At 54.0% G+C, this 27,643-nt stretch overlaps 7 protein-coding genes across 7 annotated transcripts; 5 read left to right on the top strand and 2 right to left on the bottom strand.

Annotated features, from left to right (window-relative positions):
• Positions 1–801: 801 nt before the first annotated feature.
• On the top strand, positions 802–2,074 carry J4E87_000654 (uncharacterized protein; the record flags this gene model as incomplete). The annotated part of the gene is made up of 3 exons (XM_049372308.1): positions 802–842; positions 900–1,065; positions 1,145–2,074. The coding sequence occupies 3 exons, from the start codon at positions 802–804 to the stop codon at positions 2,072–2,074; spliced, it is 1,137 nt and encodes a 378-aa protein (XP_049238442.1).
• Positions 2,075–6,868: 4,794 nt separating this feature from the next.
• Positions 6,869–7,600, top strand: J4E87_000653 (uncharacterized protein; the record flags this gene model as incomplete). Its single annotated transcript, XM_049372307.1, has 2 exons — positions 6,869–7,057; positions 7,109–7,600. The coding sequence occupies 2 exons, from the start codon at positions 6,869–6,871 to the stop codon at positions 7,598–7,600; spliced, it is 681 nt and encodes a 226-aa protein (XP_049238441.1).
• Positions 7,601–8,832: 1,232 nt separating this feature from the next.
• Positions 8,833–11,667, bottom strand: J4E87_000652 (uncharacterized protein; the record flags this gene model as incomplete). Its single annotated transcript, XM_049372306.1, has 2 exons — positions 8,833–9,498; positions 9,544–11,667. 2 exons carry the CDS (start codon positions 11,665–11,667, stop codon positions 8,833–8,835), a joined length of 2,790 nt encoding a protein of 929 aa, XP_049238440.1.
• Positions 11,668–14,966: 3,299 nt separating this feature from the next.
• On the top strand, positions 14,967–16,068 carry J4E87_000651 (uncharacterized protein; the record flags this gene model as incomplete). Its single annotated transcript, XM_049372305.1, has 3 exons — positions 14,967–15,014; positions 15,085–15,199; positions 15,293–16,068. The coding sequence occupies 3 exons, from the start codon at positions 14,967–14,969 to the stop codon at positions 16,066–16,068; spliced, it is 939 nt and encodes a 312-aa protein (XP_049238439.1).
• A 3,395-nt stretch (positions 16,069–19,463) lies between these two features.
• Positions 19,464–21,362, bottom strand: J4E87_000650 (uncharacterized protein; the record flags this gene model as incomplete). Its single annotated transcript, XM_049372304.1, has 1 exon — positions 19,464–21,362. One exon carries the CDS (start codon positions 21,360–21,362, stop codon positions 19,464–19,466), a length of 1,899 nt encoding a protein of 632 aa, XP_049238438.1.
• A 1,224-nt stretch (positions 21,363–22,586) lies between these two features.
• J4E87_000649 (uncharacterized protein) lies at positions 22,587–24,868 on the top strand (the record flags this gene model as incomplete). The annotated part of the gene is made up of 2 exons (XM_049372303.1): positions 22,587–23,093; positions 23,180–24,868. 2 exons carry the CDS (start codon positions 22,587–22,589, stop codon positions 24,866–24,868), a joined length of 2,196 nt encoding a protein of 731 aa, XP_049238437.1.
• Positions 24,869–25,471: 603 nt separating this feature from the next.
• J4E87_000648 (uncharacterized protein) lies at positions 25,472–27,024 on the top strand (the record flags this gene model as incomplete). Its single annotated transcript, XM_049372302.1, has 5 exons — positions 25,472–25,477; positions 25,790–25,978; positions 26,033–26,347; positions 26,374–26,758; positions 26,813–27,024. 5 exons carry the CDS (start codon positions 25,472–25,474, stop codon positions 27,022–27,024), a joined length of 1,107 nt encoding a protein of 368 aa, XP_049238436.1.
• Positions 27,025–27,643: the final 619 nt, after the last annotated feature.

Genomic DNA, 27,643 nt, shown 5'->3' with positions numbered 1-27,643 from the left:
CACAAAAGTAATGAGACGTGCCTTGGAATGTCTTTTTGAGATATCCCCCCTGATGAGTGTTATGATGGGCGTGTTTTGGATAACCGCCTCACTCTTACGAACAACGCATTTAACGACCTTTACGATTGCATTACACATGCTTTTTACAGAAAGAGCTTCGCTGCTCGACTCACACGACACACATGACTATACACGATTTCCTTTGTTTATGATCTACGGCGTTTTTGGGTATTGTCTTCAGTACATACGAGAGCATCTAATACTATATCCTTGCTCGCTACGAGACGAAATGAAATTTATTATGTTATCAATGTCCTTGTGTGCTTCTTGGTGATGAGACTGGTCTGCTAGAAGCTGTAAAGGCTACGTCATCTATTCAGGGGCATGAACTAACCATCCGCCCAGAATAAACGACCTAGGAGTCTATTGAATGTCCAAGTTTCGAGTAGCTTCCTTCGCTCGATTACGGTACGGTGGTTTCGGTTCCATCTCAACAATGAGCTCGTGCGATCACGTGTTAGAGACGGAGATGCTGCTCAGGTGCTGCCTTGGGCATGGTCAGAGTCGTAGGAATCTGCAATGCGTTGTAACTGTGTCGAGTTTCGCCTTGATACCGACGTGTACTGCCACCTGCTTAGTTTCGCCCTTGCATGAGGTAGCTCGGTGATGTGGCCGCTACTGGAGGCTTCTTTCGGCCCACGGACGGAGTCATAATAGCGGGGTCGCTGGTCACACGCCCAACGTGACCCACTGCCCGTCACACAATCCTGCCGGCCGTCACCGCTCCTCCCACCCTATATCATGTCGCGCTCCAACGATCCAGGTCACTACTTCCAGACGACGTATGGGCTTCCATCCATCTTCATCCATCTTCCTTTACTTTAGCTGATAGCATGTAGCTCCTCTCTCGAGGAGACAGCTCGCAAGGCTGCCAAGTCCAAGAACACCAAGGGCAACCCCCTCAAGCTCCCCTCCAAGATCCTCGCACTCACCGCGGACCCGCACGATGAGAACAACATCTACGTTGCCGAAGCAGCCGGCAACGTGAAGCGCATCAACATTGAAGTCGGTCAGACCTCCGTTTCTCAGCCGCCTCGTGGCTTCACTTCAGCTATGAGGTCATCGCTGACAGCTCCCCTTGTAGACTAATAAGGTCGCTGCTACCTTCACAGGGCCCGTAGCCCCTCTCACGTCCGTTGCCGTTTCCTCAAAATCCGACACGCTATTTGCGGGGTGCTGGGACAAGTCGATCTGGTCATGGACCCTCTCCACGCGCAAGCCCGCCAAGCGCTTCCAAGGCCATAGCGACTTCGTCAAGGCCGTCATAGCATTCACGCTACACGGCAAAGAGGTCATGGTGTCGGCTTCACAGGATGCCAGCATCATCGTTTGGGACGTCGCCACGAGCTCGAAGCTACATACACTGAAGGGACACACACGAGGGATTCTCGCTCTTGCGCTAGACCCGGCCGACTACGAGCCCAGCAAAGACACTGCTACAGTCTTCAGCGCTGGAAGTGACCGAGAGATCAGACGGTGGACCATCGGGCTGACGTCAGCCTCTGAGGTTGAACCGTCGCCCATCATCGCTCACGAGACAAGCATCGACGCCCTACACTTTGATTCAGACGGCGATCTATGGACAGCTTCAGCAGACAAGACGGCCAAGTGTCTCTCTAGAGGCCGTGAGTGGGCAGAGGATTCGACATTCGAGCACCCTGATTTCGTCCGCGATGTCGCCATCGACGAGGACGGCGGTTGGCTGGTCACCGTATGCAGAGACGAAGAGGTTCGCGTATGGGACAAGAGCAGCGGTAAGCTGCATCACACTTTCAGTGGGCATTTTGAAGAGGTCACTGGCCTTCTTCTGCTAGGCCAACGCGTGATCAGCGTGAGCATTGACGCTACAGTCAGACAGTGGAGCCTCAAGCCTCAAGAGCTTGCCAAGGCCATCCAAGAGGCCGAAGACGAGCGTCTCGGTAAGGAAGAGGACAAGGAACCCGAGCGCAAAGAGGGCATGATGACAGCGGAAGAAGAAGCGGAGCTCGCTGAGCTTCTAGGAGATAGCGATTAGTTTTCGACGAGCGGACCACCGACCGGACTTGTGCTACACCGGATTTCCTGGAATTCGTCGAATGAGCTTGTCCGGTTCAACCGTCCCTCCACCTAGGTAAATTCGAAACGAGACTATAGGCCAAGACAGTCATGATGTACTCCACCACCATCCGGCCAACGGCTTCCAAGGACGAACACGCCTGGCTTTGCGACTACATGGCCTCCGAGCTTCACGGTGATACGAGAAGTACTACGGAGACTGGCCATGCTCACAGCTCAGTTCTAGCAACACTGTTCGTCTGGCCCTGAAACGGGTCGTCCTACGCCGGATGTGGCATCGGTACCATGGTTGGCTTTCCGCACATTCTCTACACAGAGTAGCTTGGTATTCCCCATTTTCTCCTTTTATGATTGATACGTGGTGCTATTTACTGGTGTCTAGCGTCGTGCCAGGCAACCACCACAGGCACACATACACACCTCGATACGTGACACCCCTTCCTTCCAGCAACAGTTTCCTGGCCTTGTTACCCTCACTTCACCGTCTGAGGGATTCTCACACTTCTTTTCCTCCATGCATCACTTTTTTTCGTCGAGCGGCGCTTGCTTCCACCTTTTTATTACGCCATCTCATGCCATCCCGACCACATCGCCGCACCATCGACCACAGTCGCCAGCCGACACCACGATCGATGCCGCGCGATGAGTTCCTCCTTCTCCACTCCCTCCTCCGAGTCCTACGAGTCTTGCAAACACCATTGGTGTAGCGGACAGACAGCCATGAGGGGGACGCACAACCTCACGCCAGGGAGTACTCCCCGCCACCGGTGTCGCCTTCTCAGGTTGTCGCGCGTGGAAGATACCAACAGATAGTGGCCTTAGCGCTGCAGCAGACGTCAACCGTCCGTGGTTCATTGACGCGAGCGCATGCGTCCCCTTCACGGCAGTCCAAGCACATGTAGGAAGTCAAGGCTTCTCTTACTGTTTCTTGTGCGCGTTGTCGACGAGGATCACCGATGACAGGTCCTCCTTGTTGCTGGCAGGGCATGAGTAACCTTACAGAGACTGTCGAGATACCGGTTGGTAAGCTCCTGATGAGCTGAGGCGCGCAGCTTCTGCTCCGGCATGTTTACGGCGACTGCAGTCGACCGCGATTATTATCACCTTTGGTGTCACACGGACAGAGGAGTCTGTTAGTCAAAGGGAGTATTCCCCGCCGCCAGTGTCGTCTTTTCAGATGTACGAGTGTGGAAGAAGCCTGCGATATCGATACTTCCTTGGAAGTCTCCGACAGACCTTACGGTCCATGGCGTTCTTTTGGCTACAGTCACTCCCTCTCTTCAGGTCTAAACATGTGCGCATGTCATGGCCGAGTCGCCCTCAACCGTAAGCTGGGCTGGGTTATGGGTGGGTGGGGGAGGTAGATGGGAGGCGGCTGGGAGGAGGTGGGGAGGAGGTGGAAACACATCCTCTCCTCTTTCTTCTGGCTCCCTCTTCTTCTGCGTCCTCGCATCTACCCACTTCCCAGACTAGCATGACGGGAGGGTGTACTACTGCGATCGCACCTAAGCTCTCCCTTCACGGACAGCCATGGCTTGCTTCGCGCTTTTGTGTCAAACTCTTCGGAGTACTTTTGGTCTACCTCATTTTGTGTTCCCGGTTTTGAGACTGGTTTGCTCCTTGTCCTCCTTCCGTTCCTGCTGGCTCGAGTTTGGCTCCCCTACCGATTCGCTCGCCTTACTGGTTTCAGGTAGAGTATCCTTTCCTCACAGGGTGGGTGGAGCAGGCGGCAGGGACAAGGCGGGGAGAATGTGGAAACACAGTTTCACTCGACCCTCTTCTTGCTGCTTCCTTCACCTGCCCGCCAAAAAATGCTTCGCGATGAGAACCTGTCAGCAAGGGAAACGGTTCGCCGTATCCCCGCCACCAGTGTCACCCTGTTCAGGGAGGCGAGCGTGGAAGATGCCTGCGATATGGAAGTCTTTCTCGGAAGTTCTTCTGATAGACCGCATGGTCCACGGCAATATTGCTTACAGGCACCCTCTACCGCATGTCCCCCGATGTCTTGGCCATTGTGCAAATGGGAAGGTCAGGGAGGTGGGGGGCAGGGGACGGGGAGAAGGTGGAAGCACTTCCTTCCATCCTTCTCATCATCTCGTCTTCTTCTTCTGCTGCCTCCTTCATCTTCCCGGCTGCTGCCTTCCGATTGTCCCGCTCCGAGCTGTTACGTCTTACTTTCGGGTACGCCCGCGCCTTCAGGTACGCCTGCTTCCTTCGGATCTGTCCGCGAGTTCGAGTTTACCTGCGCCGTCTGGATACAGCCTGCTCGTTTACGTCCATCCGTCCATCCTGGGTGGGTGGGGGAGGCGGAGATGAGGAGGTGGGGAGGTGGTGGAAGCACGCCCTCTCCTCCTTCTTCTAGTTCCGCCTTCTACGCCCTCGCATTTCGGACACAGCCCGCTCGCGTACGCCCCTCCCGTTGACCGATTACGTTGCCGACTCGCGGACTTGTACTGCAGGGAACGTTCGCGTAACCCCGTCGCCAGTGGCACTCTTTTTAGAGGTTGCCGAGTGCGGAAGATGCCAACAGATATTGAGTCCTCCCGGCCTCTGCTCTTGTCTGGAGCAGATGGTTGGGGTTCTCTGACAGACCGCAATGGTCCCTGGCTCAATTTGCATACAAGCACCCGCCTCCCTTCGGAGGACAGTTTCTGTCCTCGCGAATGGGCTGTCGCCGCATGTGTGCGACGGCCTCTTCGTTGGGTGTTCCCGTCCATGCGTGGACTGTCGACGACAACTGTATACCCATGGACTCTCCCTTTCCGGGTAAGTCATGGCGTGTACCGCTGCCAGTGCTCGACAGTATGGCATGGACATTCGTGGAAAAACCTATCGTGTTGAACTTATTGTGTCAAACTTTATCGAGAATTTTATTGGAATCGCCCTTACGGGCACTACAGTGTGGGGGAATGACCGGAGCCGATGGGTCCCGAATACCCCTCTCGGCGTTGATGGCTAGTACCCTTTCGTTCGTGTTGCCATCTGATGGCATATCGAACACCCCGTGTTTGGTATCCTGCCCGCGTGCCTGCAAAACACGTTGGTTTGGCGTACCATCACAAAAAACGAAAAACATCGACAAAAAAACATCGAAAAACATCGTCCTGGGCTGTTGCTACACCGGCTTTTTTCTATCTTCTCACTGCCCCTTTACGGATCAGCGGTGCTTGGATATCCGGTGTGACAACGGTCTCTTCTTTGGTAAACGCAGCCGCTTGCTTCTTTATGGAGTGACTGGGCTTTACCATTCGCCGAGCTCTGTTCTCATCACTGTACGGGATGGAGCGAGGCACCCCCGTAGAACCTACCTGTTGCTCTCGTGTGCGGCGGAGTTTTGACTACGGGGTATGCGTGGCAGACTGCTATCGCGACTTGACCCAGACGACGAATGCTTGTCACGACCTGTTGTTGACGTTTGCTGCGGACGACTTGTTTGTTAGCGGCGAGCAGTCGGCGACGAACTGTAGACAACTTGTTGTTCGGGTCAGGGAGGAAGCGAGAAAATGTCTCCGGCCTTGCAATGTCGCCTCATCCAGCCGACGGTCCAAGGCCTTCACTGTCTGCGCGCTGGCCACTCGTGGCTTCAGCTGCTGCAACCTAGCGGGGGACTGCTAGCGTGGACTGAGCTGGCTCATCTTTTGAACTGGCCCAGGAGGAAGCGAAAAGTGTTCCGGTCTTGCTGTTTGTTCCTACTCCGGTGGGGATAATGAAGCGAGGTGTCCCGCGGTATACGCGTCGCTTCTTTTTTGTTTGCGGCGTTGACTACCTGCGATGTAGCGAGGGGCAGACTGCTATTGCGGACCTGATAACGCCAACTTTGGTTGGTGGGCTTCGGGCAGGATGCAAAGAGTGTTTGCCGATGGAGAAAATGGGTCGCTGGTGGGCGTGCCAGGCGATCGCAAGAGGGGGACGGGCGGTAGAAGTCGGACCCTTGCGCCTCCTCGTGGTGCTGCCTGGATAGTCGACTGCTTCTCTTGCACTTGAGTTTGTGTGAGGGGGTGGGAGATGAACTAGATGCTTGGGACGCAACGATGTGTAAGTCCATTCTTTTTCCTTTGGTTGTTGCTAACGGTGGGTTGGGGGTGTGCGGAGTGTTGGTGATGTGATGATGGGTTGGATGTGGATGGATCTTGCTTTGGGTGCTGGCTTCTATGTAGACCAAGGCTCTCTGAGCAGAATCAATGATCATTTCGAACCATATATACTGTTGCTGTACTTCCCCGTGATCTCTTGTCTCCGAGTGTTCGTCTTCATCTAAACTATCATTGCATGCTTACGGACGCATCCCCGCCATCACATCTGATCACAGTGGCACGACTTGATACCCACAACCTGGCTGTCTACGACTGCATATGTCTGCTCGTCTCTCCCTAGGCGTGCAGTGTTTAAGTGACGATGGTCATGATTTGGGGCTAGCACTTGCCCTGGTCCGTCGCGTGTCTCATGCGTGTCATAACAACGTCATCTCTACAATCGTACCACAACGGCGATCCAGCATGCACACCCGCATCAATTAACCAAAAAAAGCCCACCAAGCACTTCAGATCGGTTCCAAAAACTCGGCTGCGCAGTCACGAGAGCGGATCGCTCCCGAAAGCAATAATGCATGATGCGTGAACACTCGTAATGCGCGCTTTCCCCCGGCATATGCGGCTGCTGGTAGGTATAATACTTGCAGAGAATAAGTTGCGCCAATATTGCAAATGCTTCTGAGTATCTCTTACACCCAAGTAAATTCGTACGAACTTCCAGTATGGCGAACACGCAAGCCACAAAGCAAGCTCTTCTCGAGCACAAAGTCATTCCAGACGTCCTACCAGACACCACCAACCTCTCCTACAACCTAACACTAGAATGGCCCAACGCAAAACTCGACACAGCGGGCAAAGAGCTGGCTAATGCCGACACGAAAGAAGAACCAAAAGTCTTCCTCGATCCTGCAGTGAGCGTTTTCTCTGATCGCGTATACTACACCAACTAACGTCATGCCCAGCCCAGCGAGACCCTGGATAATCTCGTCTTGATGATGGTAGACCCCGACCTCATGACAAACAACGACACTTCCTTCGGCCAGGTACGCCACTGGCTCATCACAAACCTCTCTTGCGACTCCAGCGGCACTCTTTTGCACCACTCCGCCGCCATACGCTCGCCCTACGTGCGCCCCGCACCGCTCCCCAACTACATCTCGCCACGCCCGCATCGCTACATATTCATCCTCGCCCGCGGCTCTGACAAGATTGAAGTCCGCCCCGAGGACTTGCGCGAGATGCAGAAAGAGTATACGGCCGCGGCGCAGGGGAAGCAGGGCGAGATGCAGGATTTGAAGGACCGATGGGGATTCAATGCGTGGAAGTTGTGTGAGGAGAAGGGGTTGGAGGTTTTGGCTGTGAATTTCATGAGGGTGGCGGGGACGCTGGAGAGTAGTGTTGCTAATGCGGGGATGATGGCGCAGGCGGTTGGGGATAAGGTCGTGGGGAAGTAGGACAAGTGAGAGCTTGGAGAGGAATTCATTGGGAAGCTATGTAACCTTTCAAAACCCCTTCAACTAGTTCCCTATCTCAAAATGAACCACCGCATACCCGCCAAACCTCATCCCATCTCACTCCATCTCACTCCCCCATCTCCTCCTCAAACACCTCAATTACCTTCTTCCCACCCCCACCCCTCCACGTCTGCGTCATCTTGGGACGGAACAAACCCCCTTCCCTCTCACTCTCCTCATTTGCCCGCTCCCTCACAACCTCATCATCAGCCTTGATCCTGGCGGAGACGTCGCCACCCCAAGGGTTGGCGGGTGGCGGTCCGCGAGCGTTGCCGAATACAGGGCCTTTAACAGGCTTTGCGCAGCGGTTGCGAAGATGGGGTTGCTGACTACCCGGGGCGTGGGGAGGGGTGGCTGCTTTGGCGGCGGAGTGGGTTGCCGCCGACATTGTGGGTTTATGGGTGGTTTTGATGACCACGGGGAGGGGCGTAGTTGCCATGGGGGAAGGGAAGGTGTATGCTGTGTCCCAGAAGTAGTCGGGGGACAGTGGGTTGTAGGCGCCTGGCTGGATTTCGAGTTGGGAGGGACGTGGTTGTGGGTGGCAATCTACCAGGTGAGATGATGATTGAGTAGGTGACATCTTGTTGTAGTCAGTAAGTGGTTTGTCGGTTTGTTGTGGGAGTGTGGGAATTGGATGTGTAGTAGGTAAGGTGGTGTGTAGGATAGAGGACAAGAGCAGGAGGACGGATTGTAGTCTTTATATATGGTGACTGCGGTGGAGAATTATGCGCGGTTTACTAAGATGGCTGGGTACAATAGACGAGTGCTGTACAATAGGAGGCAAATTTTTGCGTTTTGTAAAAGTGAAGGTGAAAGGGATAGGCTATTGTCACTTGATGTGGTGGACGAGCCTGAAGGTAAGGTATTACATATATACGCACAGTACAGAGAGCGGATGTAGATATCTCTCTTGATTCCAATTCCCAACATAATACATACGTATCTCCACCCCTTCATATTCCACCACTCTCCAATGAATCCCCACTCCATTCCACAGCTCCACACAGATCTTTTCCCACCAACGCCATATGATGCTAGCACTATCCCATCCGAGCCATCTGGCCGAACGAACGTATTGAACTTCAAAACTGAAGAATTACAAAGAATAAGAATCTGAGAACAAGAGCTGTAATACATAAACTCGAAATAAAGTATACCTTGCTCATCGTATACTATGAACGCTGTTGTTGGCCTCCTCCATTGACGGGTCGAGACCGCTGATCACCAGAACCGTTAGTCGGAGGTGTCGCGAGTTGCATGGGGCTGCCGTAGCCGTCTAGCTGGAGGGATGGCTTGTTTCCGAGGGTACTTCGCTCGGTTGCGTCGGGGAAGGATAGGGTGGACGTTTCGTCCATGGGCGTGAGGGTCTCTTCGACATCGGTGGTTGCGGGGGGTGGTGGCGGAGGCGGCGGCGCGGATTCCTGGTTTTCAGAACTTGTCCTTGTTCGCTTGGGTGAGCCAGATTGCGTCTCTTCGTCCCTCTTTCGCTTTAGGTCGGATGTGGAGTCGGTGGGAGAGGCGTCGTTGGGATCTCCGCTTGGTGCTCGCGGAGTGCTGGGTGACTCGTTGGTGAGATCGGATTTGGAACCGCCTTGGGCGGCCTTGAGTCTCTGTCGCTCTTCCTTCTTCTTGACGGCCTTGTCCATGAAGTCTTTGACGTATTTCTTGATGGTGTTCTCGTGGTTGGAGCTAATTTTTGCTGTTGGGTCCTTGACGCGACCGGACTTGTAGTCGCCTCGTACAAGCTTCTGCGCCACCTCTTTGCTAAGCCTCTTGATCTCTGTCTTTTCGAGCTTCTTGCGATAATGGCTTGTCACAGTCATGACGTGTGGTGAAAGCTGTGAAGGTCAGATATGCTTCACGAGATACTGGGAATTACTCACTGTCGCTTCATACACCTTCTCCTGCTTTTCTCTTGGCAGGGTACGCCACTTTTCACGACCGGAACTGGATTCCATATCCTCGTTGGCTACTGGCTGTGGGGTGGTAGACGCGGAGGGCCCGGTAGGTGTGCCGTTCGAGGTAATACTGGATATGATGTCTTGCAATAGCTGGGTATCACTTCTAGCTTTGTTCGGCGGAGGAGGCGGGGCATCTGCAGGCTGCGTCGGCCGTTGCCATTGTGTGATACCATTGGAGTTGTAGAAATACGTCGAGCCATTCTCAGCTGTTGCTTGGAACCAACCCTGGGGAAGGGCGTTGAACGGTCTTGGTCGCATGACGGGTCGCGCAGGAGCAAAGAAGCCAGCCGGACCGCGAGGCGCATTTATCACGCCGCGAGGACCGGACGGGACGTTTGCTGCAGACGGGCCTTTGGGCGCAATCGTAGACGGCGACTTTGACCTAGACCTAGATCGCTCACGGCCTCTCTCGCGTCGTTCGAAATGATTCTCGGTTCGAGCTGGCGTGCCAGCGTTTGGATCTCTCTTCAAGCGCGGTATCCGGTAGCCGATCTCCAGCTTACTCCATGCAGTCAATAGCTTCTTCGCAGCCTCTTCTACTCGTTCCTCTCCGCAGTCCTTCACCTTGCTCACCGCGTCTTCGATTCCAGAGTCTTGGATCTTGTTGCGGGTAATGCGCGGCAGCCTGTGTAGAATATCCAGTATTTGCAGAACAACGTTATGATCTTCCTTCCATTTGTTCAAGGTTGTCTTCAAGAACTCGTAGCCGTGAAATTGGACAATGCGATGGCCGATTCTCTCATTGTCGGTTTGCATGCGGCTGAGAAGTTTGACAGCAATCCATTTCTCTTCGCAGCTGCGCAGAGCTGTCAGGACCTTGTTGACTGCGTCCTCTTCAAGCTCGCGTGGCTGCAAGTCGCTGATGTATTCCTCGTCATCCTCGCTGGCCTTCTTCTTGCGGGGCTTCTTGGCAACTGCCGTACCCCAACCAACACCATCATCGATTCCGAGCGCCGCAATCGTATCATTATTGAGGTTTGTCGCGTTGTCGGACTGGGTCTTTCCGCCTATAAAACCACTGCAGTTTGGCTCTCCACAGTAGCAGGGCTGCGGATCCGCGCCGTAGCGGTCGACGTTGTAGTTGAAGACGAGTTCTTCGCCTGCCTTGACGTTGCGCTCAACGAATATGCCCATACGCAGCTTATCCCCAACAACCCATTTGTCAACGAAACAGTTCGGGTTGCACGAGTGATTGCAAAAGCGACCAAGGTTACCCTTCTTCGTCGCATCTACGAATTCGCCCTTGGTCAGAGACATGAAGTAGAAGTGCTTGATTCCCTCCTCATCGTATTGGCCCATGCGGCGGCGGAAGGTGCGCTCGTCGATGACCTCGCCGATGTACTCAAAGACGAAATCGCCGGGAGCCATATTCTTGTTGGCGCGAAGACCGAAGCCCTTTTTCTCCGTCTTTATAACCGTGACGTCTGCGTATTGTTTCCGTTGAAAGCGCTGGTTCTGGCATTTCCGCCCACAGCTGCAGTCGCCCAAGCACTCCATCTTTGTCGCACGGTTGATGCAGTCAGAGTCTTCGCCACAGGCATGGTTGGTCTTGGTTGTGGAGTCGTATTCTTCCTGGCAGTCGCATTCGAGCGCAGGGTCGGTCGTGCCGATGGTCTTGTTCGCGTAGGTGCATTCTGGGAGGACGACGAAGGTTTCTTTGGCGGCAGCGGTCGAATCGGGGAGGTCGAGGTATAGCGGCGGTGGGCGAGTGACGACTTTTTGGGAGGCGGAGCGCGAGAGCTTGGGGGCTTTGCCGGGTTCCATCTTCAGCGTAATATCTCCCCCCACGATCTCTTCATGGGCGCTGCCGGGGGATGGTGTATTGAGCTCGTGTTTTGCCATGGGCGACTGAGACTTGGATCGCGTCTTGAGCCTGGGAGGTATGGCGAGAGGCGTTGACGCGCGGTCGAGCGAATCTCCCTCTACCTTCACCTGAGTGCTGTTCTTGCCCTCACCTGCTCCTCCCGAGGTCGCGCCTTCCAGCTTCATCTCGCGTAGCTCCGGCTCGAGTTGAGCCGTGTTCTGGTCTGACTCGCTGTCCGACATATCGTTGAGAGGCGTGGGGGTGGTGGAAGGTGCTGAGGCAGAGGGTGGAGGATCGCGAGAATCTCAATGAGAGGGACGCTAACGGCCGATGTCCAATATCACACACGAAGAGCCACGAGCCTATTCACCTCATAGTCCAGGCGACAAACATACACCGAACACTCCAGATGCAGCTCCTAGCACGCTTGATTGCAGGGCGACTGCTGGAGAAGGGTGTCGGTCGTCTTGGACACTGACGGTAGCAAAGATTTTGCCTCCCCTAGACGCAAGGCGGCACACGACCCGGATCTGCTATGCGCCCAGACTGCGCTCGATGCGCCGAGCAATAGGGGCTTTATGGAGGTATGTATTTCCCTGACGCTGTCGCTGTCGCCATGAAGGTACGCGGGATGGAGCCGTCGGCGCAGCCAGGCGTTTCGTGGGTCCGGGCTCTTGCCTCGACGACGGCACGGTAGGCAATTCTTTCTAGTCCGCCGTTGTCGCGTAGTAAGCCTGAGCACGCGGATTCGGTCAGTGGACGATGTGTTCGAGTGGTGCTTCGCGCGGCGCGATGCGCTGAATTCTGGTTGATACTTTGGAGATGCGGACGAAAACTAGCGTTAGCCAATTGGTCCAGCCTCGGCCTCCCAGAGTCCGTGATGCAGGGCCCCTCCGACCATGTTTCCATCGGCGCGCGCACATGTTTCTATCAAGTCGATGCCACTGGAAAAAATACGATGATGAGATCATGACCATTGACTGCTTTGCCCGGGTCCGCGGAGACGCTGGGACATCGGACTATAGAGCTACTTCGCGGGACACCTAGGTAATGAAGTCTTGGCGATTTGTAGAATCACTAAGGCGTTGTCAGAAGGTTGACTGGTTAGGCAAACAGGACAAAGGATCATGACTTCGTTTGATGTTCCAAGGGAGTGCTCACTTACACAAACTCATTTGGTGCGAAGAATCCATGTCACGCGTCCTTGCTATGTACGGAAAGAATAGAGTGCGCCTTTGACTCAGACTGCGGTCTGGTCCTTGGTTGGGCTGGGTCTTTGAGATGGTACTTTGGTATACGGTATGATTGCGATAGCTTTGATGTTGTTCGCTGGAGTGTCTGGTGCGTCACCGCAGTACCGTGGTTGTCGACGGGGCTGTTGCTATGTACGGACTGGGAAAGCCCAACGTGTTGCACGGATCTTTACTACATGAGGAAACTAATATATACGCAAATGCGACTACACAATAGACGTAAGTAAGACGTAAGTAAGCACCCTTGATTTGAAGTAGTATCACGGCCGCAGCTAACGGGCAATGAGCAGTGGCCGATGTATCAGGATACATTCGATTTCGGAGTGACATGCGCGAGTCACCGAGATACACGGTCTTCACGGGCCGAGAAAATATCCAGGGTGATGCGACGTGTTGAGCAGACCTCGGGAGCTCCTGAAAGCAACGTATGTCTACCACGACTCAGGTCAGTCACCGCAAGCTTTGATGGTTCATGCCGGATGTTCAGTCATCGGAATATATCGTGTGGCTGGTCGTGGAATCAGCATGTTTCGTTCCTTTTTTAGAGGTCCAGGGTTGGGATAGAGCTAGCGCGAACCCAATTTCTCAAAAAGAATGGCTTTGTTCGCGACGTGACAGAACCTTGGAAGATGCGAACCCGCGCTGAACAGCGATATACGATTGTTGCATGTACAGACTGCAGAGGTATATGCTGATGTCAAGATAAGTCTGACTTCTACTTGGCTACTGACTCAAGGTCGCTGGCGGTCGGAGAGTCTCGACTTCCGCATCGATATGCATGCTTGCGCTGGGGTTGTCCAAATTGCGCGGACAATCTTTCCGAAAGACTAACCTTGCTAGCAGGGTGAGCTAGGATCGCGAATGGTGCATCGCGATGTCGCTGGCGATGGCATCCAAGTGGCTTACTTAAGCGAACGAAGCAGCGCGGCTCCACAAGTATACTAGCGCAAACTTTCACCGAACGGCTACAACTCCTACACAGCAGCACCCATGACGCCGGCACGACAGCTGACCTGGCCACACCGGCTAACCTCCGCCTCTACACGGCCCAGAGTGTCACTCGCTGCGAATTAGCGGCACATCTGCGCCATGAGAGCAGACACTTGCATCTAGCGGACGCTCGTGAATGCCATTGGGGGCTATGCCGAGTCGCGGCCCGCTCCCGATCGTCGACTGTCTCGACTGGCTCCGCGTAGCATACGGTGAGGAAGACCACCGGGCGAGTGCTACGTGTCTATGCATGCGCGCGCTGTGGCCGCTGGCCAGCTATAAGAAAGAAAGAAAGAGTCAAGCTACGCCGCTGCGAAGTTTGTGCCTCTGGATACACATCTTTCACGCAGCCGTCCTGGAACAGACTACACATCGCACCGTTGACAGGGATGACGAGGCCGTCTTCCGCTGCCCCATCTGGCGCGACGCGCTCATGACGATCCGCGCTGAACCGTTCTTGCCAGATTGCGTGCAGGACACCAGCGCTGCTGCGCGTCGCGACAGTTCAGCCTCCTTACGAGCACGCTTGCGGTCATCTGGAGCAACACGGTACTGTCAAACCCCCGAGACAAAAGGCGGCAGCGTACATGGAGAAAAAGGAAGGCAGGGGACTGGTTTGCAAGGGAAGGGCCGTTGGTCTCAGGCTAAACCATCCAGGGCTGGTGAGACACGGCTTGGCCCTGCCCTCTAGGCGATTGGCTCATCGGTTTGCGCAATCGTTTTCGAACATCCACAAAGGCTTTCGAGATGGGGTAAAGCGCCGCCAGATCTAGGTTACATACGTAGTCCTCGTTATCGATTTGCGACAAGTACTGATTTAGACAGATACCGTGCGTGAAGTCTTGGAAGCTGCGTCCTGGGTGTGGGGACTAGTCGCGTCCCATTCGTCTTTGAAGAGAAGCCGCTAATGTATAACATACCGGGTGGCTCTCCCCAGTAATCTCTCACGGGAAGCTGTCTCTCCTAATTATTTTGACCCAGCCTCATGTGGTCCCTTTTGACACACACTTCTTGCCTGCTGGCATGAAATCGACAACCAGAGCCCGCCGCAGGTTTCTTTGATTTTAGTGCTCTTCTTCTACCGCTCGTTACTCTTTCGTTTCAGCACTCTCGTTTGTTCTGTTGGTAGACGCAGCTATACAACCGCGCGCGAGGGCGCGTCGCTCTTCGCGCCGGTCCACTTACTTTACGGCCTTGTGATCGATGCTCGATTAGTCTGGTTGCATACAGCAAGCTTTTGCCGTAGCTACTTCTTGGTCTCTGCCCTCGCGTATTTTGAGCGTATCGAGGATCACGACATGGAGCCCTCGAGCTCGCGCGAGCCACCATGGGCAGAGCATGAAAAGGTACGTACCTCTCTCACCCATTGTAACACATCTATTCGCCATGAATAAGTCACTAATACAACCACATCAGGTATATTTACTTGCTGAAGTACTAAAAGCGGCCCCCATACCATCTCACGTTCTCTTTCAATTTATACGCGACGCCAACATCCAGCCACGATGGAACGACATGGCTTTACCTCCTGGTATGTTTGATCCTATGCGCTTTCGCAAATACGTTTATTCCTTTAACATTACACGTACTCTCCATACAAGAAGAAAATACTAACGCGACGCAGGCCGATCGGTTCGCTCTAGCCAGATGGCATTTGACAGTCTCGCAACCAATTTCGTCGCGCCTGGACAAGATTACCGACGCCCTCAGCTACCTGCCCCAATGGTATATCCTGCGCCCGACCTCTCGAGAAAACGACCCCATCAGCAAGAAGCCTCCACGCCCATTGGCCGCCTACTACAACCTCGACCCCCTCATTCCTACCCTGGAGATTTTATGCCTGCCGGCCCTGCCTACACATCTACTATAAATCCATCTGGCGAACCAGCGAACAAGAAGAAACGCGGAAGACCTACAAAAGCGGAGGCGCAACAAAGAGCGCAAGAGGCTGCCGCGCGGGGCGAGGTGTACCCACCACCTAGGAGGGGGAGACAATCCATCACGGCACCACCTGAACCGTCACCACTCGGACCGGATCCTCGGCCGCACGATCGAACACCTCCGCCATCAGCGCCTTCTCAGTTGGCTCCCGCGATGACACCACAGCAACAAATCGGGGTAGAACACGGGTCAGAGTCCTCATCAGGGAAGAGAAGACGAACAAGGCCAACACCATTGGAATTAGAGAAGCATCGCGCAACCAGCGAAATGGAATCTCCCCTGCAATATGGGTCTGGCGACCCGAATCGCAGCCAAGCATATTCAACATACACGCCCATCTCTGCGCCCCTGCCAACTTCATCAGAATCCAGGGACAGAGATGTGCGCATGGAAGGGGTCGAAGAGACTCAACCACGAACCACGACACCTCACTCGTTTAAAGACACGGTCGGCATATGACAGCGTTTCTTTCGTCCAAAAGCAACATACGGCGGTAATCCTGTTTTGAAAGCGTTCCGTCAACGACTTTACTTACGCACTCACGATGACCTATGGCCATGACACATGGAGGTACGCTCTGCCGTTTACGCTTGCTACCACCATTTATGATCACTCGTCAAGCGCGCGCATCATTGATCATGATCATGTTGTTATTGCAGCTCTGGGGCATTTGTCCCAGACACACCATCATTTCTTGTCAAGCTCGATTTCTTTGCCACACTTTATTCATTCCTTTCTTCATTGACTGCATGTCGACACTACGAAAGTTGAGATATGACGAACCTTTACCTAATGTCTTAGTATCGCTATCTTCACGACTAAAGAGTTTCGTATTTTCGTATCTCTTTCGGCAGTAAGGCGCCTATGCCAGCCATCTTGTTTTTTCCGCAACGTGTACGATAGATGGATTTCCGATCAGTTCCGCATTACGGCCTCTGTACAAAAAGCACCTATTAGCAACAGCATCAATAGTAGACTTGGCCACGGCCAATCAGTCCGCAATCTTCCCATCGCTTTGAGCGAGCATCCCTCGTACCATGTCGCACACCGCTCCTGCGTGTCAATGTACGTATCCTGGTGTCCATTCATCTAGCGAGTACTAGCATTTCACGACATCGAGTTCCTGCAGGCTGACCAGGAAGGCATCATAGGAAGTGGTTGGGATCCCGAACTGGGCAGCGTAAGGCGACGCCAGCCGCAGCGCGCGACACGAGCAACGGGTCTTGTTTCACCTATGAATACCCTACGAGTTCCGGTACTACTATCGCCCGTTCTCGTACCTCATACACAAGGTCGCGACGCAGGGGTACCATTGCTACTCTGCGCGCAAAACTATTCGGCAATCTGCATGTAAGCGCCCTCCCAAACAACCTCCACACCTAACAATCAATCGCCATCCACAGTCTCAAACGTTCTACTCCATCTTCACCGGAAGTGTTTCGGCAGAAAAGAGCTACGAGTATTGGTTGAGAGACTTGTGAGGAAATGACTCGAGTTGCAGCGTTGCGTTTGCGGCTACGCACTTGTCTCTGCAGACTACTGCTGCAGCACGAAAGGGGAGTCGACATGACGCCAACGCATGCACGCATCGACCAAGTCCCAACACCGAAACTGCAGAACAGCAGCAGCAGACGCAGACAGCCATTGCCTGTCCAACCAACTTAGCCTGTGGTAAACATTGCGGCTAAAAACGCCCATCAAATTTCTGGAATGTCACTCTTGCGCATTTGCAATGGTTGTTCGTTGACACAACAACCACTACACTCCCTGTACACAAGCGCGGACCAGGGGATGGGATGGAGGATGACGGAACCTTAACTCCAGTATCTCGGCCGCAACGTATCAGATCTTACGCACCGAACTTTACCCCACATCGCGCCTAGCAAGCATACCAGTGCCGTTTCTCATCTTTTCCACTACTACTACCAGCCTCGGTCGATCTAAGGAATTAATCATCCCCTTAGTCCAACGGGCTACACAACGCGAATGCGACACGTCAAAAACACACTTTACCGACTCCCTGGCCTCTGGAGAGTTTCTGTCTAAATTCACGACGGCGCCCTTTGCTCTGCCGTGTCGATAAACACTAACGGCATAGAACGAGGCTGACTGTTTAACTAACCCTACCGTGCTAGATCTCAACGTTGTAAATATAAACAAACGTTTTGTGACAACCGTCCCAGCACCCAGGTGTTGTATCCAGTTTCGCGCTGGCCCTGCCGCACTCAATGACGCCAGTGTTTTGAATCGTATTTGACAGCGATATTGCCAATACACGTTATTTCTCTGAGGCGAGCTTTTTCCGGAGCAAGAGCGAGAGTGCGAGCGGGTGGCTTGTATACGTATGCAAGGTCGTGCCTTGGAAGCTCTGGAAAGGGAAGGTACTCTAGGAGGGAGGAAGGAACAGGCGAAGGAAGGAAGGAAGGGACGGGGGAAGTCAAGGTAGGGATAGGGCGGTTTACGCTTGGGCCAGGCGTTCTTGACGTTTTCGATTCCTCAAAGGGAGATGCGGGGGGTGTGAGTGGTTGGTTAGGTAGATGGGGAGATGTTGTTTGAAGCGCGCGGGATGGGGAAGGCGCGTTTATCGCAACATGTAAAGTTTAGTATGTTCGTAGAAACAGATCATCGTCGAAAGAAACACTAAGCGCGCTACTATCCTTTACAATCCACTTCCCATCTACACCACCCGTCTACCTTCCATCTCCATCGAAGCGCCCGCATCCGTCGTCAATCCCTCGCTTACATCTGAAACACATTCCCCCATCCCTAATCCATACGTACCTGGTCGATCCATCCCCATCCATATCCATAGACGCGCCCGTATATTACCCAGATCGTCATATAGCCAGGACCGAGCTATACCACACACCTCTCTCGATTTCCATTCAGATCGCCGACTTCGCGCTCTCATCCGCTTAGCCCTGTCGCCTTCGGTTCATTCCTCACCTTCGGTTGCAGCATCCGAAATGCGAGCTGCGCGCGCCGATTGCAGATTGGGTATATGAAGTGGCACTTTGTACCTGCGTCTCGCGTGCGTACGTGAGCGATGATGTCGGTCCTGCGCGTTCCTGCATTGGAACAATTTATACTTCTGCTCGATTGAGCGACTCGGGTAGGATGGAGAAGGGTAAGTGGGTGTGCTGTGTATATCGACGACAATGGATATGGATGGAGTTGGGCGAAGGTGTGGAAGTATTGGTGATCTGGACTAGACGGTGGCCATTCTTGTAGAGGGTAATATCGACAAGGTAGTAGTAATGTGGTATATGTCCAAGACGGGAGATATTAGGCGAGCAAGGGATGAGGAAATGGGAGTTAATATAGTTGCGGTTGTATACATGTATGCACGTGTGAGGGGTTGGCATGGCATCGGTTGTCGCGTGCGCTTCTTTGATATCTCGATGATGAGATTACTACGTGTGGGTGATGACGTGCATAGATTCGATATTCTGTTCGCAGAGACGAAATGAGTACAGTATGCAGGTACAGACGGCGCACAACTCCGATGCGTATGAGAAGGAGTAGAACTTTTGAATGATGGTATTGGTAGGATATATTCCCTTCAGTAAACCGCAGATACGCCATGCTTGCAATACATGTCGCCCAAGCAGCGACCTCACACAACATCAAACGCCAAAGTAAAAGCCCACCCCAAAATGCTGTGGTATCAAGAAAGGATAAGGGAAAACGGATGATAGTCTGCCAAGGCAGAAAAGGTATATCAATGCTAAGCTCATTGCTCACCACCCCACCCAGAACGCCATATATGCTCGAGATAAGAGTCAAGGAGATGGATGCCTTGCTACGGCGCCACGGAGTCTTCGACGGAGAGAAGCTAACCCACCATGTCGCAATCACTTTTGCAGTCGGAGCAGGTCCAGTCGCGTGGTTTGTGGGTTGGTGTTACTGAGTGGGTGTCCTGTTGGGCGCATGCCCAGTGGAAGATTTGTCGTACGCAGTCCTGTCGAGATGTTAGTTAATGATGCTATTGTGGGGTTTCCAATGCTTACGGTGTCGTTACAGGTGATGATACCCGACCCTGGCGTCGCCGATGCATCTTGGCCACAGTAACATAAGCCGTATGGTGGATCGTCGACTTCATTTTGAGGTGTTTCCAGTGGCTGTTCAACTTCCTGTGGCGGTGCTTCGCCCATGTCCACATCACCATCAGGGTCTGGGGTGGTAGGAGTCATGTAGCCGTTAAGTGCTCGTGAAGACCTGTCAATATCGCCTAGAACGTCGGCAAGAACATCGTCAAAGGAGTCGTCAAGATCTAGGGCTCTTGCTTTCCCCTTCCCCTTCCTGTTTCTTTTCAGCGCAGACCTCGTATGCGCCCTTAGTCCAGTAGAGCCAACAGAGGTCTCCTGGTTTTGAACATCGAGCTGTTCCAATCGCTGAGACAACACGTTGGCTTCATGAATGTTTATCTCCTGGTCGTTGACTATCTCCAAGGCTTTGCTGTGTACGTCCTTGGAGATAATATCTTCCTCTAATAATTCATCGAGCTTTTGTGTGAATTCGCCCATGATACCGTCCCGCCATATCCGTACACCGCATTCTCGTGCGAACCGAACGATGGCGTCTCCAACATGTATGTCTGATTGCAGGCTCTCTTCGTGCATAAAGTCATCGAAGAGTTTTATGAACCGTCTGGCAGATTCTGATAAGTTTGCTTTGTCGATTTCTGCGTGCTTCCAGCGATACAGCCATTCTTCGTCAAGCTCGTCATCGCTCTCACTGATCTCTTCGCCAGGCTGAAGAGGTCTTCTGCTGAGTGATCGGAAGAAAGTGATACCTTTCGGAGGTGTCGGTACAATGAATCTTTTCTTCTCCCTTTCTGGTCTAGACTGCACTTGGTCTGGAGGTTTGCGTATCCTTGGTGGAGGCGCGACTTGCTGACCACTTGGCGCAAGTTTCGATCTCGCGTTTCTGGTAGCTTTCCCAAGTCTCGCAGCTCTTTCAAACTCGTTATCGCCTGCCAAGAATCTTCGTCTGTCGAATGGTTTGGGTGGTGCAAGTACGCGCACATCGTAAGGTTCGTCAGCATTGTCGCTTGCACGTTGACGCTGTTCTGTTCTGTAATTCGCCACCTCACTCTCGAATCGCCAGTGCTCCACCCCGTGCTCGTCGACCTGCTCAAGGAAGACCTGGTAATCGAAATAGTCGTGCCAACTTATTAGATGCATCTTGAGATCGTCAATATCAGTGGTTTTTCTCTTCGAGCAATGCGGGCACACGAGCTCTGATCGTTCAAGGGTATCATTCCCGTACACAAATGTGAGTTTGTAGCGGGGTTCCATGTCGAGAGGTGGTGTAGGATATGAGCTGGGAGGCTGCATAGAGCTTTTCAGGTGACGGTTGTAGCTTGTCAAGACCGAGTCTCTTTTGAGCGGGATCCAATGCATACTGACTTCTAACCCGATACCGAGCTGTTTCCCAGATGCTTTCAGCGGTAAGATCATCCTTCCCTGTGGCACATCGAAGATGTTCCCATACGACGTGGAAAGACGAGCTGATGCATCCGAGATTTTGACGCCCATGAAATCGTATAGGTCCTTGACGTTGTCGTGGGTCTCGAAGTTGATACTCATCATGATCATGTGAATATCGTTATCATCGATCTTGGTGGGATCAGTGTACCAGCTCTCTCGATCAATGACAATGGGCTCCACTTCGATTGAGGCTTCCTTTTCCGATCTATCGAACCCTCGCAGTGTTGCTTCCTGATCTGGGGGATTCTTGCAGGTGGGCATGGTCGACGATGAAACGATTGACGTTTTGATGGAGGTCGTTAATCGTAAGATATTCCGCACTTTCCGCGCTGGATCATTCAATCGATCATTTTGAGAAGCTTCTGGGGCGTTCAGCGGCCGGATACTGTGCACCTCAAGAACGAAGGATCCCCCAGATTTTTCTGCTGAGATCATATCGTCTAGTAGATCCCAGGATGGAGGTTGCCACTGGGAGCGAAAGCGGGGTCCTGTCTGTGAATACTGATCTTCGCTTTGGCAATGCGAGAGGCCCTGCTGCACTTGTTTCCGGTTTCGCTCCAGGAACGGTAATCTCTTCGTCTTATACAGGTAGTCGTAGAAGATGATGTTGCCGAAAAACCTGTCTCGCCGTTCTAGCATGCTCTGCCAGTGCACATGCATGTTAGAGGATGTCTCATCTGTTGAGAAACTATGGTTCTTACAGAATTGATTGGTTGCTCAGTTGCATCCTACAGCAACCGAGAATGTGTGGTGAGAGCGCACATTGGTGGGATCAGGTGAGAGAAGATGGAGTTTGCTGCGGTCCTGCGCTGCTGTTCAGAGCGGCGTTGCGGATGGAGATTGGGCGCGGAAGTGAAGATCGCGAGAAAGCAGGGTTGTTGTTGTTTCTAGCGGTCTGACGCCCCTGGCCTGCGTGCGTCTGTCCCACGATATAACAAGACGCGCAACAATTACGCAAATTGCGCCTTTTGCTTTGGAATTGGCCGACAAAGAGTTGAATGTCTTGTGTTGATGGGTTCGTGTTTGTTGTTTCGCAGAGGTTTGTGGCGCGCGACGGCTACAAGGGACGACGCGATAGCGCACAAGCAGACAGCGCTCAGGCGGCGAGATGCTGGATCGCAACTTTCTGCGAGGCTTGCAGTGCAGCAATGCGAACACGACGGACACCCCACACTCCTGACGGGTGTGTGCAGGCAAAGGTGTGTTGTGGCATGTGTCACGTGCACGGGCGACACGGCTAAGCCGCATCGGCTGGCGGATCCCGGATGATCTCATTGATCCTCTTACCTCCGAAGGCCGCATGCATCGACATTTCACTATCGCAACACTCACTCTCAGTCCTCACACTTCTGACTCACACTTTGACCTGCTCCATGCACCTCCGCGACTGCATCCGAGGGCTTAGGAGCCCCTTATAGACAGGACTCACGGCCAATCAGTCTGCGAGCTGGCCCCCCATAGTCACTGGACCCTACCTTGTGCGACATGGCCGTCACACTGAAGCGCAAACGCGGCGCAGTCTCGTATAAAGAGCCGAGCAGCGACGAAGATCTCTCCGAAGGCTCCGGCTATGAGCAGACGACAAGAAAGCGCACTGTCCCTACTCGACGATCAACTCGCCGCCCACCAGCCGAGGATGAAGCCGCCAGCGAGAGCGATCACTCTCCACCAGAACCTGCCCCTATCAAGCAGCAACGCGGCTCACGAAGCTCACGAATTCGAGGAGCCCCACGGATATCATACAAAGATGTGAGCTCAGACGAGGAAGACGAAGAGGACCCCGATGCCGACTTCGAGCTGGAGGATGAGCGCGTCATGACAGTGAGGACAAGGTCGCGCCCGGTTGCAGCGCCATCACCACGACCAGAGAAGACAGGAGGTGCCAAAGGGAGTAGATCGCGACGGAAAGCCGTCATAGGCGCACCGCTGAAGCCAAACAAGGAGGCTCAAGTCGAGCGCAAGACGACTATCCCCTCTGATGGACACAAGCCGGTATGTCTTCTGTACCTGATGGATCGATCAATGCTAATTCTCAAATTCAGGCCTGGGCTTCCCTGCCATATCACGTACTCCTCCAGATCTTCGTGTACGCCTCCCATCCGCTCCACGACGAGAACATGAAGCCCACCGCATCGATACCGTGGCTTGTGCAGATGGCCAGGATGTGCTCAACGTTCACAAAACCGGCTCTGACGGCTCTGTACCGCAACCCGCCCATATTCGCTATCAGACAGACGCGCAAAGACCTCGTTCACCATCTGATCACTCCTCCACCAGGGGCCCACGATGACTATCGGGTCATGGTCAAAAGATTGGAGCTGGATGCTACACAGATGACTGCTTTGACGGATCACGCAAACAGCGTGCATGACCTTGCAGCCCTAGTCCGGTCATTGACGACACTGCGGGAGATTGACATCTTTGATCCAATGGATCGCCCACCCTTTCGCCCGCGGCTTAGACGACTTCGGCGCTGGGTATATCCTACCGAGCTCTTTGATGCGCTTCGCCAGACCAGCCTCCGCTTGAGGAGTTGGCGATGGAACAGCACGTTTTGTAGCCAAGGACCTCTATGGATCAAGACGATCCACGAAGGAACAGCATTTCAAAGCCTCCGCGATGTGTCTCTCGTCAAATTCCACCCCGAAGTTGTTCGCGAGGATCCAGAAGAGGACAACGGTCGACCGACAGTGGAAGAGCTGCTAGCATCTGCGTTGGCCGTGCTCCCTAATCTCCGAAGTCTATCCTTCGAGACTTGTGGTGTTGTCAGCGGGCGTCTCCTCCCATTACTGCCCACTGATCTCACCAGCCTCAGTATCATCAATTGCGGCGAGCTACTCTCTGATGCATTCCAGGCTTTTCTGGCAACACATGGCTCTCACCTCGAGGAGCTGACCCTCAATCACAATCAGGCTCTCGACATGTCATTCCTAGTCGACTTGAAGCGTTCTTGCCCTAAGCTCGAGGTCCTCAGAATGGATGCTACCTACTACAGCTCCCTTGTCATGTCCTCGGATAACGAGCCTCTTTACGAGACCCTTCTTGGCGAGAACGAAATGCCCACCTGGCCAACATCACTCCGTACCCTTGACTGCCAGTACTTGCGGAACTGGAATTCGAAGTCTGCAGACAACTTCTTCAGCTCGCTCATCAACTCTGCTGAAGAACTTCCCCGGCTTCAGGAGATCACTATCATCGCAATGGTGGACACCGACTGGCGGCAGAGAGCCGAGTTCAGACAGAAGTGGACTGCCAAGTTCAGAAAGGTCTTTGCCAGAAAGTGGGAAACACCTGATCCCAGTCTTGCGTCTCTCAGAGCCTTTAGAGAATGGAAGGCTCGCGGCGACGACGGGGACAAGGTGGACTCTTTCATTGAAGGCGTCTCTGAAGAAATGGCAGAGAAGGCTGACCCGGTCATGGCAGACGACGCTAATGGTAGCGAAAGTGACGCTCCTCTGTTACCGTCACGCGTGCAGAAGCAGGACGAACGCTGGGGTTCGAAGCGTCTTCGTTCTCGCTCAAAAGCAGCTCTAAGCTACGATGAGGAGTCCAACGAAGATGCTGCCTCGGAGGAAGAGGCGGCTTCAGATGAAGAAGAGCCTGTTGTGCAAGGTCGATGCCACACCGTCATCTTCCGCATCGACAACTTCCGACCACGCGAGGAAATCTTCAACGAGGCCGACTTCCTTGACGCAGAGCCCAGTGGGGATGAGGAGTGGAACGGCAACGATAACGAAAATGACGATGGAGGCGGGTATGCGTGGTGATCCACTTTCATCAAGGAGTAATCTTGGGTGTTTGGGTTTCAGGTGCGGGTATGACGTCTTGTACAGATATGACAGGCGTCGGGCTTTGGGATTCATGCTCGGATCAAGACAGGAACTATGCATTAGGGAGGCGTTTATGTGGTTGGTTATTGAGATATCCGTGTGTTAGTATTGGGTTGCATCGGGCGCAAAGGTCGGGCTCTAGGAACCGTTTGGCAGCTGTCTCAGCCACATGTAGAAGCCAGCCATGCCAAGCGATCATCGGGTTTGCCGTGTGAATGTGATTAGCTTGTTTGTGATAGCAGCGATGCAAGGCAGCTGAAGAAACACATTCGCGCGCGAGACATGCGTCACTCGAGTGACTGCGCAAGTGCACAGCCTCGCAGAGCGTCCCAGCATCCTGGCCAATCCCCACCATGACCGCTAACAAGGACCACCCGCCCATTGCTGCTCGCACTCCTGTCATATAACCGCTGGCTGCGATGTGTTGATATTTCCGGCCGCCTCTCTTCCTATACTGAATCTCTCTTATATTCTTCCTCCTCCCTTCCTATCGCATCCCCCCTTTGTACCCCGCCATCCCCTGCTCTCCACACCAACGACATGGCGGTACCCACACCTCCCATCCCGCCTGTCTCGCCAGACTCGGGCCCTACCGACCCTACGCTTCCCAAGCTGCCCGCTGGCTGGATAGCGCAGTGGGATAACTCGTACGTCTCTCTCTCAAGCACAATAGAAGACACGCTGGCTGCCCCGCCTTCGCACTGGATGCCCCGCGACACGAAACTGACATAGACCACAGATCCCGAAAGTATTACTGTACGTAGCCTTGGCCGCATCATCGCGCGATTTATCTTCCCAACGACGCCTCGACCCGCGAACGAAGCAAAACATACTGACTCCGCCGCGATAGATGTCCAGATCAGCACCGGCGTCTCGCAATGGGAACTGCCCACGAGCGAAGCGCCCGTCGGCGGCTCCTCGTCCCACAGCACACCCGCGCAACAGACGAACCCATACAACGTCCCCGGCACCTCAGGCCCCGATGCAGGCGACGGACAAAGAGGCATGGGCGACGGCCCGACTGGCGACAGGGCAGGTGGATTGGGTGTACGCGACATGCTACTTGGGCATCAATCGGGCGCTGGCTGACAATGGAAATAGGGCTTCGCGATGAACGCGCTCATGGGCAACAAGCAGAGTAATAGTGGACATGGCGGCGGTGGCTCGGGAAACCTCGTCGGTCAACTCGCTGGATCGTTCCTCGGAGGTGGGAAACAACATGGTGGTTCTTCTGGGGGTCATTCTGGTGGTGGTGGTGCGGGTCAGCTTGTTGGACAGCTGGCTAGTGGTCTGCTAGGCGGTGGCAAGCAGCATGGAAGTTCTGGAGGTCAACATGGCGGCAGCGCTGGCCACGCATCGAGCGGTGGTGGTGGTCTTGGAGGCATGCTTGGAAGCGTCCTCGGTGGAGGATCATCGGTATGGACATGAGCCTCGACTCACAGAAACGCGCTGACAACATCAAGCACAACAAGCCCAACAACGGCGACTACGGCTACTCCGGTGCCTCGTCAGGCGGCACCTACACCGGCACCGCGCCGCCAACGTCCTACAACCCCAGCGCTCAAGGCGGCCAATACGGCAGCGGCGCTCCAAGCCACGGTTACTCATCTCCCGGTCCTGGACAGCAATACGGTCAGGGTCAAGCCCACGGAGGCTACGGCGGACAGCACTCTCCGCCCCAACAGCAGCAGCACGGCCAACACGGCCAGCACCAAAGCTACGGCTCGCAAGCTGGATTCGGTGGACAGTCAGGATACGGTGGGCCAGCGCCAGGCTACGGTCAAGGACCACCGGCAGGCGGCCCACCAGGCGGCTACGGACAACAAGGTATGAACAACGTATCCGCCAAAGGGAAAGACGTGAGAACTAACATTCATCTAGCTGGCTACGGAGGTCCGGCATACGGCGCACCAACCGGTCCCTACGGCGGCGCCGCAAACTACGATAACCACCAGCACAACCAGTACGGCGGTGCTCCCACGCACGCCAATCAATACGGAGGCGGCCAACAGTATCCTCCTCCACCTGGTGGCCATCAGGCTGGGTACGGAGGCCCGCCGAGTCACCACACTCCTCAGCCGGGTTGGCAGTAAATCTATCGCTCTCGATCGGCCGAATCGTTGCGCGGTGCTTAGATAAAGAATACACGGGTCTTGGGTAGATTGCGGTATAGCGGTATGGCGATGAGAGACAGAAACGGACGGTGTTCAGCGTTTTGAACATCGTATCTTGGTCTTGCTAGAGAGAGATACCTTTCTGAACTGTGTAGATTGAATAATCTTTGTTCTCTTCCTGAGTCCTGCCTGGTCTTCTTCTGGTGATTTGGCAAAGCAGTGTCTGTGGCTCTTTGGTATCGGGACTGATCTTGATGGGTAGGTCCGGCCGTAATATCGGCTTCGATCGCGGCCTTTTCCTTCCTTTGTTGCTACCCCTCGCTTGACTGGCGACTGTGTAGTCCGAGGGCCGGTGACTGCGCGTCTCGGGGTGGTGTCAAGAATTGGCGATCTGACGTGTCTCTCTTCTCGACCGCGCTGTTCGCCCTCTTTCCCCTAGCTATGCGCACATCTTTCCACATAGCCCTCACCGCGCACCACCATGCCCATTCAACTCGTATATACCATCATCCTCATACACCCCTCAACCACCCCTCACCCAAACAACTCCCCTCCATCCCCACTCCCACTCCCACCCAAACACCCCAACACACCCCCC

Source organism: Alternaria ethzedia (genome assembly GCF_023757985.1).
Source record: "Alternaria ethzedia strain BMP 0044 chromosome Unknown scaffold_1, whole genome shotgun sequence".
NCBI classification, from domain to species: domain Eukaryota; kingdom Fungi; phylum Ascomycota; class Dothideomycetes; order Pleosporales; family Pleosporaceae; genus Alternaria; species Alternaria ethzedia.
Note: the sequence above shows the minus strand (reverse complement) of the source record. Positions and strands in the feature narration are given on the sequence as shown.